We start from the raw sequence: 13958 nt of genomic DNA, 5'->3' as shown, positions 1-13958 counted from the left end.
GCAACTTCCTTTGTTATGTATGTGAGAATCTCTCTGAAGGGGAAATCCATTGGTCTCGGTTTCAGATGACTGCTTGTATAATAGTCTTCTGAAACTGACAAGCTGTGAAGAAAATACATCTTCTTGAATTCTGAAATTAAAATATTTTTGCTGTACATTGGTGTTAGTCGACCAGCATGTCTTCTTTACTTTCGTTTCTTCTTAAGGGATGGAGTTTATTCTAATTTGAGGATAATGGCCTAATTAGACTGGGGGAAGGCAGTTATCTAAGTTGGCAAAAAGTAAGGCCAAAATCTGAAAATACAAGAACCACAATGAAGAAATTGAGAAGCTTTATCTGATAGGTTAGTGGAGTAAAAAAAAAAAAACCAATAAGAAAAAATGCTGCCATCATAAATATGCTTGAAGGTAAAAAAAAAAAAAAAAGTGTGGCATTCTGGATAAGTGAAAATACAGAAATAGGATGTCAGTCAAGTATTTAAGTTAATTCCCTGTGGGTAGAAATTATATTCACAAGGAAGAAAACTCATTGTAGAGCTGAACCCTCAAAACCAGTATGCCGAAAGTGAACAGGAAATGGCTGATGAGACTGAGGAAACTGCAAATGAGTAAAAATAGTAGATTTCAGTTACTCTCATGTAGATTAGCTGAATAAATGTATCAGGATGAAAAGTGGAGAAAATGTTTTTGGCTACATTGAGTGATTTTTTTTCTAGAACAATTAGTTTTAAAAACTTTTCGGGAATGATAATATACCATATTTCAATAGAGGGTTATGGATCTCATGTAAGGACCAATGCAACAGTGGTCTAATATTAAATTATACATTCTTTCTTAGAAGGGAGTGTTACAAGAACCGTAATAATGCAATATTTAATTAGTCAAACAACTGAAAAACAGTAAACTTCGTGGGGAGGAGGGGAAGCTAAAATTGGTTTACTATAAGCATGGAGTTTTTTTAAAGCATCGTATTAAAATAATTATAGTATTTGTTGAGTGCTTACTGTGTGTCAAGCACTCTTCAAAGCATGGGGTAGATACAGGGTAATCACATTGTCCCACGTTGGACTCACAGTCTTAAACACCGTTTGACAGATGAGGTAACTGAGGCACATAGAAGTTGTGACTTGCCCAAGGTCACACAGCACACAAGTGGCAGAGCCAGGACTAGCCATGGTAATATGCCTGCTTGAGCCGAGAAGGCTTTCCATATTTTATACTTTAACAGGGAAACAAGATCATCCTCTAAAATTTGTGAATCTCTTCCTAGAGAGAATAGGGAAGTTCACAAAGAGTGACAATCAAACAGAAGTAGTTGTGGTCAGGGCAAAAAGGAGTCTGAGGCCTAACAGTAAAAGTTCCTTTATAGATATATAGGTAGATAGATAGATCGATCTATATATATATATATAAAGTGAATGTAGCCAGCTAAGCAATCAGTGGGGCCACTTGATGATCATATTATAAAAAGTGAATTCAGAGATGATTTGGAGATAATTAAGAGGGTCAGTGAATGATTTAATTTGTTTTTTAGTTAGGAAGACTTCAGGAAGTATCCCACATCCAAATTAATTATTTGTTGTAGACGGGTCAAAAGAAGTAAACAGAATTGGTAACCAGAGTGGTTTGAACCAAATCAATGCAGTAGCTATAAGGAAATCATCAAGGCCCGATGGCATTTACCTGAGAGTTCTGAAGGGACCCAGAAGGGAAGTTGCAGAATTCCAGACCAGAGTCTGTAGTTTGTTGTTGCAGATAGTCGCTGAGCCAGAGGACTGACAAAGCCCTATCCTAACTCTCATCTCCAGGAAGAGCTCTAAAGTGACCCTGAAAAGTATAGTCCCGGACCCTTCTTCTATAACTGACACATGGGTCGTATCACCGGTGAAGTTTAGAATGATCACTTGGACAAGCAGAACTTGTGGGCAGTTCTAGTTGCAACATTTTAAGAAATTAAAACATTTTACAGAAGCAAGGCCTAGTAGAAAGAGCACGGGCCTGGGAGTCAGAGGACCTGCATTCTAATCCCAGCTATGCCAATTGCTTGCTGTGTGACCTTGGGCAAGTCACTTAATTTCTCTGTGCCTCATTTTCCTCAACTGTAAAAAAGGGCTTAAATACCTGTTCTCCCTCCTACTAGATTTTGAACCCCACATGGGACAGGGACTGTGTCCAACCTAATTAGCTTGTACCTGCTCCAGTGCTTAGAACAATGTTTAACACATAGTGCTTAACAAGTACCAGCTAGACAAGAAGCAACTATCAAAATGAGCATATCAGTACAAGAATAGCCTGAAAACGTCAGAACTTTTCAGGCTGGATGATGAAGACTGAGCAGAAATGGTGGAAGTTTACAAAATCATGAAGTGTGTGAACAGGGCAAAAACAGATTGTAGTTCAACAATACCAAGACTGAGGTTACCCTCTGAAGATAGATGGTAGTACGTTCAAGATAAACAAAAGGAATCAATTCTTTACCTGGAAGGAAAATGCTTGTAGAATTAATTACCCAGGAAATTATGCAGGCAGAAAATGGTATTCATTTCAAGAAGGGTTAAATAAATTCATCAGTCAGTAGTATTTATTGAGTGCTTACTCTGTGCAGAGCACTGTACCTAAGCAGTTGGGAGAGTACAGTATCAGTTGGAATGAATGATTGTTCCTAAATGGCTTATTACCAACTGCGTAGTACAGTACTCTTCACACAGTAAGTGCTCAGTGCATACGATTGATTGATTAAAGGAAAGAATTAAGGGTATTAGTGAATACATACTTAACCATGAAAATGTCAAGTGCCCTTTGGTTCTATTTAGCTAGCTAAATAGAGCATTGATATATATATATATACCAATACGTATATGTATATACGTGTGTGTATGTATATATATATATATATATATATGTGTGTGTGTGTGTGTGTGTGTGTATATATGTATGTATATAGTATATACTCTACACAGTTGATTGTCATTAAATAATAAATGTAAATGCCCTATAATTAGGTCTTATCTGGCATATAAATAAAGTTTTTTTGTCATACATTGAAGTTTTGACAATTTCCTTGATTTCTGATAATTATCCTGCACATTCTGTGACTAATGTTATGAAGGCTAATCAAACTGCTTTTCAGAACCTATCAGTATTACTTCTTAAAGATATATTGTGACTGTCTTTTTGTACAATTTCAGAGCTCCTATAGCATTTTTATTAAACTTTAGAAGTCAGATACTTTTCATATTCTGTAGTCAGTTTAGGCAGCTGGAAATTTTCTATTAAAAGGGGGAAGTGCACACGGGTGCAAATGCAAGCTAATGTGCAGTTTTTGGCTGGAATGGGTAGGCTCGAATTGATGTTTCATTTCACAATAGAAGACGTGCTGTCTATTGGCAGGATTGAATTTCTGGGCATTTGGTCTTCATTGCAGAGCCAATCCTCAGTAAAAACCAAACAAAAGCCTAAAATTTTGTTTGCACAATAACATATTCCCTGCCCTTAATCAACCAGTGTTGCTTGGGGGCCCTTAATTAACCAGTGTTGCTTGGGGGATTGTTGAATTTACAAAAGTTCTACCTTTTCTTTCAGGAATAAACCTGTATTACTGGTGCACGGAGACAAGCGAGAAGCAAAGGCCCGATTACATGAACAGGCAAAGCCTTATGAAAACATTTCCCTGTGCCAGGTAATCCCTTTTCTTCCACTTAAATATTTAAGAAGCAGTCTATTTGCTAAGAAGAGTGGACCTGTCCAATTTCCCCTGGTAGTAGTTGCAAATCTAGACTCTGAGAAGAGACCACTAAATGATGGGGTAAAGTGTCTATTACATTGCAAATGACGGCAGGTCACCATTAAATTTATCATTGAAATAAGTAAAATTTAGGGTCAAAGTGCAGTGAATCCAGTTATCAATCAATCAGTCTTATTTATAGAGTGCTTATGTGCAGTTAACTGTATTAAGTACTTAGGAGAGCACAGTATAGCAGAATTAGCAGACACATTCCCTGCCCACAACAAGCCTACAGTCTAGAGAGGGAGACAGACAATTTCAGTATATATGATGTATATCCCTTCATGTACTCCATGCTGCCATGATGTGTATTTTTCCTAGGCATTTTGGCTAGAATGCAGTTGAGGAATTAAGGAACATTCTTCAGATAATGTGTTTTCATGTTTGTACACCCGCACTTGGTGTCAGACCAAGTGAGTACTCTGATGCAAGATTTCCATAATGTGAGATTTTAAAAGACTGCAGCCCTTTACTTTATAGGAGAGGAGAGTGTCATCTGAAAATTTTTAGCAAAAATTATTTAGCACTTTTCAACTGAAATGTATTGGCAGTTTTTAAAGAAGGGAATGATTTGACTTTTGAAATTCCTTGGTTCTATCAAATTTCTATCAAAAGAAGTAGTATCCCAAATGAAATGATATATGTTTACCCAACAAAATTCCATCATTATCTTTGAATTTCTTTAGTAGATTTTCAACCATTAAAATAGAACGTGTTTGTAATAGCCCCAACTTATATAGTTTCCTTGAGTCTGAACTCTCAAGTACCTGATAGCAGACTCTGTGTTTTCCTAGACCTAGTTATATGTCTTCATCCTGCTGTAATACAAGGGAATGAGAATGTCCCTCGTTTCAAATAACCACAATACATAAAATCCAGAGCTACATCAAGCAGTAATTACAGATGTAGCCCAGAATTTGGAAAAACCCCAGTCAAAATTACAGTCACTGCAGGGAATTAAATTCCCTCCCTAAACACAGACGTGAAGCCTAGCTTCTCCACATTGGCCAAGGTCTCGGGAATGAAGCAGGACTTATAGGGCTTGATAGAAGGGATAGAGGTCTTTAGATGGGCTTAGACAACCCCATCTCTCGTTGCTGGTTTCGGCAGAAACAGAGATAGCCTCATTCAGCTCCACCCTGCATCCCTCACCCACCCCTTGAAGACAAACCAGAAGCCAGCTTCTCCAAAAGCAGAAAAGACTCATGGTAAGGTAGACGAGACTTACCTTATCTGCCCAACATCTCTTCTCCTTGTCCTCCCTTATGCTGTCAAGTCGTTTCCTACCCATAGCGACCCTTGGACACATCTCACCCAGAACGCCCCACCTCCATCTGCAATCATTCGTCTCTATATGTTACCAACTTGTACTTCCCAAGCGCTTAGTACAGTGCTATGCAAACAGTAAGCACTCAATAAATGCGATTGAATGAATGAATAGAGCTTTTTAGTAAAAATACGGAAGAGGTTTACCATCGCCTCCTTCCGCCCACTAAATTTGTGTCTCTGCCCTCAACTCTCTCCCATGCCACTGCTGCTGCCTCCTTCTACCTCTGCCCAATTCTATGCCCATTTGGGTTGAAGCAGAGACACCCCTGATCCCTGGGATTTAAAAATATCTTGTGAGTGAACTTTTAAAAGTAATTGCTTGTGTGATCATGGGCAAGCCTCAGTTTTCCCATATGTAAAATGGGGATTAAATCCTACTCTCATCTACTTAGACTGTGAGTTCCTGCAGGACAGGAGCTGTATCCAGTTTGAGTCTATTTTATCCAGTGCTTAGCACATAGTACCAATTATTATTATTATTATTGAAGATCTTGAAAGAAAGAAGAGTTCAAAGGTGTGCAGAGCTGTTAAGGACTCAGCCCTCTCCTCTGCCAGACAAAACTATTTCTCCTCCCTTATTGACACCCATGCCCATCACCCCCGCCAGCTCTTCCGTACACTCAACTCCCTTCTCAGGCCCCCGGTTCCTCCCCCTCCTCCTTCCCTCACCCCCAACGATCTGGCCTCCTACTTCATTAACAAAATTAAATCCATCAGGTCCGACCTCCCCAAAGTCTCTTCCCCCCTTTCTCCATCCCCCCGGCTCTCAACACTCTCTGCTACTCTCCCATCCTTCCCAGCAGTGTCCTCAGAGGAGCTCTCCTCCCTCCTCTCAAGTGCTACTCCGGCCACCTGTGCTTCTGACCCCATTCCCTCTCATCTCATGAAATCTCTCGCTCCATCCCTTCTCCCCTCCTTAACTTCCATCTTCAACCACTCACTCTCCACTGGTTCCTTCCCCTCTGCCTTCAAACATGCCCATGTCTCTCCCATCCTAAAAAAACCCTCTCTTGACCCCACCTCACCTTCTAGTTATCTTCCCATATCCCTCCTACCATTCCTTTCCAAACTCCTTGAACGAGTTGTCTACACTCGCTGCCTAGAATTCCTCAACAACAACTCTCTCCTCGACCCCCTCCAGTCTGGCTTCCGTCCCCTACATTCCACGGAAACTGCCCTCTCAAAGGTCACCAATGACCTCCTGCTTGCCAAATCCAACGGCTCCTACTCTGTCCTAATCCTCCTCAACCTCTCAGCTGCCTTTGACACTGTGGACCACCCCCTTCTCCTCAACACGCTATCTGACCTTGGCTTCACAGACTCCGTCCTCTCCTGGTTCTCCTTTTACCTCTCCGGTCGTTGTTTCTCAGTCTCTTTTGCAGGCTCCTCCTCCCCCTCCCATTCTCTCACTGTGGGGGTTCCCCAAGGTTCAGTGCTTGGTCCCCTTCTGTTCTCGATCTACGCGCACTCCCTTGGTGACCTCATTCGCTCCCACGGCTTCCACTATCATCTCTACATCTCTGCCCCTGCTCTCTCCCCCTCTCTCCAGGCTCGCATCTCCTCCTGCCTTCAGGACATCTCCATTTGGATGTCTGCCCACCACCTAAAGCTCAACATGTCGAAGACTGAACTCCTTGTCTTCCCTCCCAAACCTTGCCCTCTCACTGACTTCCCCATCTCTGTTGACGGCACTACCATCCTTCCCGTCTCACAAGCCCACAACCTTGGTGTCATCCTCGACTCCGCTCTCTCATTCACCCCTCACATCCAAGCCGTCACCAAAACCTGCCGGTCTCAGCTCCGCAACATTGCCAAGATCCGCCCTTTCCTCTCCATCCCAACCGCTACCCTGCTCATTCAAGCTCTCATCCTATCCCATCTGGACTACTGCATCAGCCTTCTCTCTGATCTCCCGTCCTCGTGTCTCTCTCCACTTCAATCCATACTTCATGCTGCTGCCCGGATTATCTCTGTCCAGAAACGCTCTGGGCATATCATTCCCCTCCTCAAAAATCTCCAGTGGCTACCAATCAATCTGCGCATCAGGCAGAAACTCCTCACCCTGGGCTTCAAGGCTGTCCATCACCTCGCCCCCTCCTACCTCACCTCCCTTCTCTCCTTCTACAGCCCAGTCCGCACCCTCCGCTCCTCCACCGCTGATCTCCTCACCATACCTCGCTCTCGCCTGTCCCGCCATTGACCCCCGGCCCACGTCATCCCCCGGGCCTGGAATGCCCTCCCTCTGCCCATCCGCCAAGCTAGCTCTTTTCCTCCCTTCAAGGCCCTACTGAGAGCTCACCTCCTCCAGGAGGCCTTCCCAGACTGAGCCCCTTCCTTCCTCTCCCCCCTCGTCCCCCTCTCCATCCCCCCATCTTACCTCCTTCCCTTCCCCACAGCACCTGTATATATGTATATATGTTTGTACATATTTTTTACTCTATGTATTTATTTATTTTATTTGTACATATCTATTCTATTTATTTTGTTAGTATGTTTGGTTTTGTTCCCTGTCTCCCCCTTTTAGACTGTGAGCCCACTGTTGGGTAGGGACTGTCTCTATATGTTGCCAATTTGTACTTCCCAAGCGCTTAGTACAGTGCTCTGCACATAGTAAGCGCTCAAATACGATTGATGATGATGATGATGATGACTTAGCAAGCTGTAAATTGTTTTAGCGAAGCAGCGTGGCTCAGTGGAAAGAACCCGGGCTTGGGCGTCAGAGGTCATGGGTTCTAATCCTAGCTCTGCCACTTGTCTGCTGTGTGGCTTTGGGCAAGTCACTTAACTTCTCTGGGCCTCAGTTGGCTTATCTGTCAAATGGGGATGAAGACTGTGAGCCCCACGTGGGACAACCTGATCACCTTGTATCTCCCCCAGCACTTAGAACAGTGCTTGGCACATAGTAAGCGCGTAACAAATACCATCATTAACCAGCACTTAGAACAGTGCTTTGCATATAGTAAGCGCTTAACAAATGCCATCATTATTATTATTATTATTATTGTGAAGAAAAAAATAAATAGAACACATTTTTTACTGAAATTTTAAAACTACTGCCATGGTCAGCAGAGTAAATTTCTACTTCTACAGCGTCTTGCAAAGAGTAATGGTTTTATTACAATTCCATATTTGGTTAATATTATCACAGGTGCTAACTCTGTGATGGGAGCATGGGAGAGGAAAGAAGCACAGGGATTTTAAGGTGGGGAGTGAGAATTAAGGTTCATAGAGCTAGTAGGTCAGAAAGCCACCACTTTTGGCCTCTTCTGCCTTGATTAGAAGCTCGGTTCTTGTCAAAAACCTGGAATGAGCAATTCTGGTAGTCCAGCTCAAAAAGCTGAAGAGGAAGTCACCTTATTGGCCCTCAGTGCTCCTGTGGAGTGGGCACCTGTGTAATGCTCAGCGTTACAGAATGTTGCCTGTTTTCGGACTCACTCACTTTGAGTGAGAGGCCACTTTGTTAAAGCACCTAGTAAGAGAAGCACTACCTTTATAGTGATACCTAAGTAGTATCAAGATTGTTTCAGATAGACTAATCCTGGGGCTCTTGAAGAAGGAGATGGCTATAAAGCACTTTGCTAATATTTGCAAATATTAACACTTTAAATACTAAGGATTGCAATAACAACAAACTGACCTGCGTTTTTACCTGTTAGACGTCCTCTAAAGAGAATTTCAACTTTCCCTAGTAAGTGATAGAACCACAAATCTACTTTAATTAGGAAAATTACTTTCAAGGGAAAATAGTGCATTAAATTCAAACACTTGAGCCAAATTATTTTACTGTACTTTATTAATCAGTAATATCTTAAGTAATGGTCATAAATTAACTGTAATAAGAAATGATTAAGCCTTCATTTTAAATAGTTTAAAAACTATTCAGTGATATCATCACTCTGCTTTCGTTGCCACTGACAGGCAGAAAAAATACTAGGCTAGATGGAATGGTAGATTGATCTAGTAATAGAATTCTTTATGTTCTTGATGTGATGTTCTTTCTATCACATTATGGCAAAGGAAATGGTTTAATGCAGTCTGTTTTTGTTTTGTTTTTTAGCTCACCAATATTTGTCACTTAGGAGTATTTGTTATTGCATTATAAAGCCTATTCTATCATTGGACTTCACTAAGATGACATTTTTTGAACTATTACTTGAAAAATCACCATGAAAATTAATTTCTGTGCAAGTAGAGTGTCTAATTTTAAAACTTTCATTTCTCATCTGTTTCTATATTAGCTTTATAACCCAAAGGACACAGATTTACTACTTTGAAATTGCTACAATTAAAAAAGATTGAGAAATCATTCTGGATAACTTTTCACAATTGGAGTTTACTTCATTGTATACTTAAAAAAAAACGTTGACTTGGACTCAGGCTTTTCTCCACTAGAGAGCAGTAAATTGATATAGTGTAACTCAAACATTTTATAGTTTACAGAGAATAAGCTAATTTGGGTGTAGCCATATGTATTCAATATTATAACGTGATTCTTTCTCAACCTAGGCCAAATTGGATATTGCATTCGGAACACACCATACGTAAGTAGACATAATGAAATTTATTTTGAATTTTTTTCTGCAAAAAAATGTGTTAGTATGCATAGGAATGCTGTTGCAAAATGTATATAATTTAAAATAGGCATAATCCGCATTTTATAAGTTAGTACCCTTTTTGCTGGAAGAAATTATGAATCACTAATGAATGAAAACTTTTTAAATGATTAATTGACTTTAAAAGCAGTGAACTATTTTATAGCTTCTGAAATGTTACAGTGCTGTTTAAAATAAAATCTTGTAGTTGGGTCAGGGAATTTCATTCATTCATATTAAGTGCTTACTGTGTGCAGAGCACTGTACTAAGCGCTTGAAAAGTACAATTCGGCAGCAGATAGAAACAATTCCTACCCAACAACAGACTCACAGTCTAGAAGGGGGAGACAGACAACAAAACAAGTAGACAGGCATCAATAGCATTAAAATAGATAAATAGAATTATAGATATATACACGTCATTAATAAAAAATGGAATAATAAACACATACAAATATACGCAAGTGCTGTGGGGCGGGGAAGGGGATAGAGCAGAGAGAGGAAGTGGGGGTGATGGGAGGAGAAGCAGAGGAAAAGGGGGCACAGTCTAGGAAGGCCTCCTGGAGGAGGTGAGCTCCAAGAAAAATATCTCCAAAAGAGTCTTGCAAGCTGACAGAGGCTCAGTGGAGTTACGAGTGAAAATAAACTGAATACTTTACATATATATACACCATATTAATGGTTAATTGAGGATGTATGCTTGCTATATAACCTCAGGGACCTGAATAAGTCATTGGAGTTTTTTAAAATGGAGCTTGAATAAAGTAGTAAAATTATAAAATTTCAATCAGTTTCTCATGGCATATTGATCAAAAAGAATGACATATACCATACTGACACATTTTTAATTGGGGTTGGGTATTAAAACATCCCTTTTCATACAAAAGTCAGTTTAAATTATTGTCCATTAAAATAAGGTGCTTCTATAATTAATATAGGCAGAAAATAAATACAAGGATAAGTAGCTCCTTAAATAATGTATTCACTTAGAACTTTCCACTATATTGTATGATTAACCTAGAAGTTTGCATTAAGAAAATATTTCTTGTCCAAAATTAACCATGTTAGGCAGTGTATTTTACCCTTATGTTCTATTCTCCCACCTGTGCAGTTGAAACAGATGGCAAAATAGGCTTCTGAAGTTATATTCCCTGGGTGTATGAAAGGGGAAGAATTTATTTTTTTTAAGTATTTTGTTAAGTGCTTACTATGTATCAAACACTGTTCTAAGCATTGTAGTAGGTACAGGTTAATTAGAATTAACACAGTCCCTGTCCCGCATGGGACTCACAATCTGAGGGAAAACTTGTATTTAATCCCCATTTTACAGTTGAGGGAACTGAGGTACAGAGAAGTTGTGACTTGCCCAAAGTCACACAGTAGGCACTTGGCAGAGCCGGGATGAGAACCCACCTCCTCTGACTCCCAGGCCTGTGCTCTTTCCACTAGGCCGTGCTGCTTCCCCAAAGAATTGGGATGTGTCTCCCTCTCCTCCATTGTGGGGCTCTTGCCCAGCATTTTGGCACAGAGTATAAATACTGCCATTTGGGTTACACTGAGGATAAATAGAATGAGTGCAATGCACTGGTGATCTTGCAGCCAGAAGATGAGCATTCAAGATAAGGCTTTCAGCCGTCTACTAGCATACTCCAGGCATCAAGAATGACCAACAAACCGTTTGGCAGCCTGTAGTACTCTGGGCATGCCAGAGGCAGTTTAGGGAGTCTGCTGTAGCCTACAAGTGCCCCTGAGATGGGGGGAATATACTCTAAGAGGAGCAATTTCCAGTTACAAGAACCCCAGGTTAAGTATGATGGTTCTTTGGAACTGTTCAAGCCCTGGAACAATTCCAAACCTACACTATGGGCAAGCAGGAGTGTATTAGTAGATGTCCAGGCCACTCTGAGCCTTTGATACACAGCTGTGTGTTGGATGCATTCCTGGGGTGTATGGAAGTGAAAGACCTTCCCAGGTGTATTTTAACTTTCCACAGGAAAACATTTGGCTGTCTCTGATTAGTAGTGGTTCTGTGCTATACACACAGAATGATCAGGAGACTGAGATGAATAAGCCTAGATCAGATTTGTATTGTGTAAGTGATTTCTTTAACATTTATTTCATGATCCACTTTGCTCTATTGTCTGACAAAAGAAAGACAAGGTGGATACTTAGAAATAAATTCCATTTATTGGCTTTTCCCATCAGTTTCTAAACTATGTTCTTAGTCATATTCAAATGTAAATGTTGTGTATAAAAAGATTGAGGTTTCCTTTAAATTAGCTTAAATCCTTTTAAATTGGTTCGTGATCCTTTTTGCAGTTGCATGCTTCAGTTGATGAAGATACTTGGAACTTGTATCATACACTCATAACTAATTTCATTCTTAATTACAATTAGTATTTACCATAATTAGTTTAGTGGCTATTCACATGAAAGCTGATGATAGCCAGCTGGCTGGGTTTTTTTTGTTTTTGTTGTTGTTGTTTTCCCTCCAACTTTGCACAACTTAGTGTTTTCCAGCTTGGATTAAATTCACTTTTTTAAAAAGGCTAAATTTCTCTTGCGCACATGTGCCCTCTAATTTTCAGGCACACCTGTTTTCCCTCACTATTTTCTTGTGGTTCATCCTTTTTTTAATCTTTGACAGTTATGGAATTGTTCGTCGGTTCCATCTGCCACAAGAACTTTATAAAGTTTGTAGGTATTGCTGTGCCACTTAAAGGCCATTTTCCCATCATTTATACTGTTGCTATGTAGGAGAGGGAAACATCATAAGTTAAAAGGTTAAAATATTTTAAGTTAAAATGCAAATTATTTTAGGAGAATTCATCTTGGCACTGTAAGTACTTTATTAGATTTGTTAGTTATAGATGGTGCCGAAAGTAAGCCGGAACTGGCAAGAACTCAACTCCATCTAAGAAAAAGGCTTAGAATGGGCTTTCTGGGACAGCGGAGGATCCAGCGTTCCTCCCCATGGAAAGCCAGGTTGGGAAAAGCTGTGCCGCCTGACCCCGCTCTCCACCCTGGCTGTTCCCTGTTCCTTTGGTCTCCAGCAGCCACTGCCCTGCTCCTTCCATTGTACTCAGCCTGGGGTAGTGAATAGAGCCTGGGCCTGGGAGTCAGTAGATCATGGATTCTATTGCCAGCTTCACCACTTGTCTGCTGTGTGTGACCTTGGGCAAGTCGCTTTAATTCTCTGGGCCTCAGTTACCTGACCTGTAAAATGGGGATTGAGACCATGAGCCCCATATGGGACAAGGACTATGTCCAACCCGATTTGCTTATATCCACCCCAGCACTTAGTACGATGCCTGGCATATAGTAAGTGCTTAACAAATACCACAACTATTATCATTATTATTATTACACTTCCCCAAGGCCCTGGAGTGGGTGCCCAGAGTTGTCTTCAGTGACTGACTGGCCAACCCTCACTTCAGGATGCCCATCCGTATGCCTTCGTTGCGATGCTATTGTCACCAACCCTCCACCCCCAGAAAATCTACTTGCCACTGGGGTGGAGGAGGCCACCAGCATTCCAGATTAAACACTTAAGCACATCGTGGGCAGGGAACGTGGCTACTAACTCTGTTATATTGTACGCTCCCAAACGTTTAAAACAGTGTGCTGCACATTGTAAGCGCTCAATAAATACCCATGATTGATTCGTTGATTGAATTATTTTTACTTCTAGCATTGGTTCTATGCATTTCTATAGAAGCACTTGAAAAAACTGCAGTTTAGTAGGTCTGAAGGGTTCAGATCAATTCACAGACAAACAGGAGGGGAAAGTAAGGAGGTTACAGGAGGGGAAAGTAAGGAGCTGGATAGTACAAACTGCCAAACATCTAGTTTATTATATTGTCAAGGTTTTTTAGCCACAAGACTACAATTACAATCCATATCACATTCACTGATCTACTGGGGATAGTGGTGAGTCAGTGAGTCTTATTTATTGAGCTCTTACTGTGTTCACAGCATTGTTCCAAACACTTGGGAGAGTACAGCATAATAGAGTTGATAAACATGTTCCCTGCCCTCAAGGAGTGTGCAGCCTAGAGGAGGAGCCAGAGAGAAATTCCTGATACTGCCAGACATTATAAAACATTTAGGCTCAGGCACAGAAAATCAACAGGAGAAAAGTGGGGAAATTAACCAGATCAAAACACTTGTAATTCATTAATTATGACTCTTGCATAGGACCTGGGTGTATAAACCTATTAAGACCGTGGAGAGCAGGCTTTCAAACACAGCTA

At 40.8% G+C, this 13958-nt stretch overlaps 1 protein-coding gene across 1 annotated transcript in view; it reads left to right on the top strand.

Annotated features, from left to right (window-relative positions):
* TDP1 (tyrosyl-DNA phosphodiesterase 1) overlaps positions 1–13958 on the top strand; it is a 74206-nt gene that overhangs the window by 9775 nt on the left and 50473 nt on the right. The window contains exons 5-6 of the mRNA XM_038751751.1: positions 3583–3679; positions 9620–9654. Of these exons, the coding sequence (XP_038607679.1) occupies positions 3583–3679; positions 9620–9654 (132 nt within the window). The remainder of the gene's footprint in view (positions 1–3582; positions 3680–9619; positions 9655–13958) is intronic.

The sequence above is a fragment of the Tachyglossus aculeatus genome, chromosome 1 (assembly GCF_015852505.1).
Source record: "Tachyglossus aculeatus isolate mTacAcu1 chromosome 1, mTacAcu1.pri, whole genome shotgun sequence".
Lineage (NCBI taxonomy): Eukaryota > Metazoa > Chordata > Mammalia > Monotremata > Tachyglossidae > Tachyglossus > Tachyglossus aculeatus.
Note: the sequence above shows the minus strand (reverse complement) of the source record. Positions and strands in the feature narration are given on the sequence as shown.